This window comes from Haliotis cracherodii, unplaced genomic scaffold, assembly GCF_022045235.1.
Source record: "Haliotis cracherodii isolate W230 unplaced genomic scaffold, xgHalCrac1.p SCAF_3, whole genome shotgun sequence".
Lineage (NCBI taxonomy): Eukaryota > Metazoa > Mollusca > Gastropoda > Lepetellida > Haliotidae > Haliotis > Haliotis cracherodii.
Genome location: NW_027266286.1, coordinates 5,035,835 through 5,040,944, shown reverse-complemented (window position 1 = coordinate 5,040,944; position 5,110 = coordinate 5,035,835). Strand labels below are relative to the sequence as shown.

The 5,110-nt window shown below is 48.8% G+C and overlaps 1 protein-coding gene across 1 annotated transcript; it reads right to left on the bottom strand.

The window, feature by feature from the left end:
- Positions 1 to 1,890: 1,890 nt before the first annotated feature.
- Positions 1,891 to 3,843, bottom strand: LOC139474203 (uncharacterized). The gene is made up of 2 exons (XM_071257106.1): positions 3,443 to 3,843; positions 1,891 to 2,389 (listed from the first exon to the last, which is right to left on the bottom strand). Exons 1-2 carry the CDS (start codon positions 3,841 to 3,843, stop codon positions 1,891 to 1,893), a joined length of 900 nt encoding a protein of 299 aa, XP_071113207.1.
- Between the last annotated feature and the right edge of the window lie 1,267 nt (positions 3,844 to 5,110).

The following is a 5,110-nucleotide window of genomic DNA, read 5'->3' as shown; positions in this document are numbered from 1 at the left end:
CTGTAATTAGATCCTTAAATTCAATAAGGGCGGTGGGGTAGCCTTGTGGTTAAAGCGGTCGCTCGTCACGCCGAAGACCGGGTTCGATTCCCGATATGGCTACAATGTGTGAAGCCCATTTCTGGTGTCCCCCGCCGTGATATTGCTGGAATATTGCTAAAAGCGGCGTAAAACCATACTCACTCACTCGCTTTAATTCTATATGATCATGACACTTTTGGACAGTGATACACGTAAGAGAGAGGATGTTTAAAGATGCCAACTACGTTATAATGAGGCACTCAACGTTTCGGAGTATATGCTTGTACCTTCATCCTTCAGTCGCCTGTATACGCATATACTCCGAAACGTTGTGTTCCTCATAATAAAAAAAGATGACATCCATAACTATTCTCTTTCTTAAAAAAAACGTGGTTTGTTATAAAATTAGAAAGGTAGAAGTGACAATTTTATTTGGAAATATATAATAAGCGGCGATTAATACGTTTCGTGGTGATTATATTAAGCCCTTATTTCCACCCAGTTTGAGCAACATGGAGAATTGACTTGGACACTGAAATGTTCCATTTGCGCGGAACTCATCAATGTGTATTGCACAGTTTGCACAAATGTGCTGCTGATGATTTCAACTCCTACACTGTACTTGAGGAACAACGTGGGATGCATCTGTCACCACGCCGTCGTCCCCGCGACATCACAACGATGCCCCACACGTCTCGCACACTGGCAGCTGCACCGTCCTGTCACTGATACTGATCACATCCTTTGTCACCTAGCCAGATGCCTATTTGTAATCACGATATTTGCCTGGCGATTAGGGCTGTGCGAGTGGGGGCGCCGTTTGTGCTAACTAAGCATATTGAGACGTCCTTATCATATACTGGAGTGAATCAATATCTGGAGCACGGCTTCGCTCTCAAAAGACAACGTCGAGCCAAAAGATTCAAATGTGGAATGAAAGTGATTCATTTTGTAGAGGCTGTACTTGTTAACATCATTTGGTCAATGCCTTCCAAGTGATAGTCTTCATGTTACTGAAAGACAGAACAATATATTAATTACCGATTCCTTTTTTCTCGGTGCTGTGTTCTGTTAAGTATGGTAAGAACTGTTACCGGAATTTCGTTGTTAAAACACACAAGTCACTGTTTACAAGGTTGTGACGAATCAGTGTTGTTGGGGTGGTGGGGGGAAGGCGGCCGGGGGTTGTTGGTGTCATAATCTTCATTTGTTCACACTCGGCTATTGCAGTTGTATCAGATATAGTCTATTGACAGCCGGGTGGGGAGGGTGGGCGTAAGGTCCTCCTCAGCGTGGACATATGTTGATCCTCTCGGCGACGTCCTCGGACGTCATCATCCACATGAGCAACATCTTTATCTCCAGCCGGCCTCAGAGAGGGGGTGCCAGCAGGGGTATCGAGTTTCAGCCTTCCTTTTAATGTTATAACTGGTGATTCTATTTCTGTTTTCTATTTATTACCGTGTTTTTCTCAAGATGCTTACAATGCATATTTTAAATTTTTTAATCAGTTGTATCTCTAAATATCTGTTTGTCTGTCTGTCTGTCTGTCCCGATACCAGATTAAAGTGGGGAAGTATACGGTGTGTAACCTCACTCGCTCACTCACTCTCACTCACTCACTCACTCACTCACTCACTCACTCTATCACTCACTCACTCACTCACTCACTCACTCACTCGCTCACTCGCTCTCTGAGACACACAACGACACACACGACGTTCTGTAACACACACAAATGACGTTCTGAGACACACACATGACGTTCTGAGACACACACACACACACACACATTACGGATCTGAGATATACACACACATGACGATGTGAGACACACACATGGCGTTCTCAGACACACACATGGCGTTCTCAGACACACATGACGATCTGGGACACACACGTGACGCTCTGGGACACACGCATGACGATCTGAGACACACGCATGACGATCTGAGACACACACATGACGCTCTGGGACACACACATGACGATCTGGGACACACACGTGACGCTCTGGGACACACGCATGACGATCTGAGACACACGCATGACGATCTGAGACACACACATGACGCTCTGGGACACACACATGTCGATCTGGGACACAGGCATGACGATCTGAGACACACACATGACGATCTGAGACACACACATGACGATCTGAGACACACACATGACGCTCTGGGACACACACATGTCGATCTGGGACACAGGCATGACGATCTGAGACACACACATGACGATCTGAGACACACACATGACGATCTGAGACACACGCATGTCGATCTGAGACACACACATGACGATCTGAGACACACACATGACGATCTGAGACACACACATGACGATCTGAGACACACATGACGATCTGGGACACACACATGACGGTCTGGGACACACGCATGTCGATCTGAGACACACACATGACGATCTGGGACACACACATGACGATCTGGGACACACACATGACGATCTGGGACACACACATGACGATCTGAGACACACACATGACGATCTGGGACACACACATGACAAGCTGAGACACACGCATGTCGATCTGGGACACACACATGACGATCTGAGACACACATGACGATCTGGGACACACACATGACGATCTGGGACACACGCATGGCGATCTGGGACACACACATGACGATCTGAGACACACACATGTCGTTCTCAGACACACACACATGGCGTTCTCAGACACACATGACGATCTGGGACACACACATGACGATCTGGGACACACGCATGACGATCTGAGACACACGCATGTCGATCTGAGACACACACATGTCGTTCTCAGACACACACACATGACGATCTGAGACACACATGACGATCTGAGACACACACATGACGATCTGAGACACACGCATGACGATCTGAGACACACACATGGCGTTCTCAGACACACAAACATGGCGTTCTCAGACACACATGACGATCTGGGACACACGCATGACGATCTGAGACACACACATGTCGATCTGAGACACACACATGACGATCTGAGACACACACATGTCGATCTGAGACACACACATGACGATCTGAGACACACACATGACGATCTGAGACACACACATGTCGATCTGGGACACACACATGTCGATCTGGGACACACGCATGACGATCTGAGACACACACATGTCGATCTGAGACACACACATGACGATCCGAGACACACACATGTCGATCTGGGACACACACATGTCGATCTGGGACACACACATGTCGATCTGGGACACACGCATGTCGATCTGAGACACACGCATGTCGATCTGGAACACACACATGACGATCTGAGACACACACATGTCGATCTGGGACACACACATGTCGATCTGGGACATACACATGTCGATCTGGGACACACGCATGTCGATCTGAGACACACGCAGGGGACACACACATGTCGATCTGGGACATACACATGTCGATCTGGGACACACGCATGTCGATCTGAGACACACGCATGACGATCTGAGACACACACATGACGATCTGAGACACACACATGTCGATCTGGGACACACACATGTCGATCTGGGACACACGCATGACGATCTGAGACACACACATGTCGATCTGAGACACACACATGACGATCCGAGACACACACATGTCGATCTGGGACACACACATGTCGATCTGGGACACACACATGTCGATCTGGGACACACGCATGTCGATCTGAGACACACGCATGTCGATCTGGAACACACACATGACGATCTGAGACACACACATGTCGATCTGGGACACACACATGTCGATCTGGGACATACACATGTCGATCTGGGACACACGCATGTCGATCTGAGACACACGCAGGGGACACACACATGTCGATCTGGGACATACACATGTCGATCTGGGACACACGCATGTCGATCTGAGACACACGCATGACGATCTGAGACACACACATGGCGTTCTCAGACACACACACATGGCGTTCTCAGACACACATGACGATCTGGGACACACACATGACGATCTGAGACACACACATGTCGATCTGAGACACACACATGACGATCTGAGACACACACATGTCGATCTGGGACACACACATGTCGATCTGGGACACACACATGTCGATCTGAGACACACGCATGTCGATCTGGGACACACACATGACGATCTGAGACACACACATGTCGATCTGGGACACACACATGTCGATCTGGGACACACGCATGTCGATCTGGGACACACGCATGTCGATCTGAGACACACGCATGTCGATCTGGGACACACACATGACACTCTGGGACACACACATGTCGATCTGAGACACACGCATGTCGATCTGAGACACACACATGACGATCTGAGACACACACATGTCGTTCTCAGACACACACACATGGCGTTCTCAGACACACATGACGATCTGGGACACACACATGACGCTCTGGGACACACACATGACGCTCTGGGACACACACATGTCGATCTGAGACACACACATGACGATCTGGGACACACACATGTCGTTCTCAGACACACACACATGGCGTTCTCAGACACACATGACGATCTGGGACACACACATGACGCTCTGGGACACACACATGACGATCTGAGACACACACATGTCGTTCTCAGACACACACACATGGCGTTCTCAGACACACATGACGATCTGGGACACACACATGACGATCTGAGACACACACATGTCGATCTGAGACACACACATGACGATCTGAGACACACACATGTCGATCTGAGACACACACATGACGATCTGAGACACACACATGACGATCTGAGACACACACATGTCGATCTGGGACACACACATGTCGATCTGGGACACACGCATGACGATCTGAGACACACACATGTCGATCTGAGACACACACATGACGATCCGAGACACACACATGTCGATCTGGGACACACACATGTCGATCTGGGACACACACATGTCGATCTGGGACACACGCATGTCGATCTGAGACACACGCATGTCGATCTGGAACACACACATGACGATCTGAGACACACACATGTCGATCTGGGACACACACATGTCGATCTGGGACATACACATGTCGATCTGGGACAC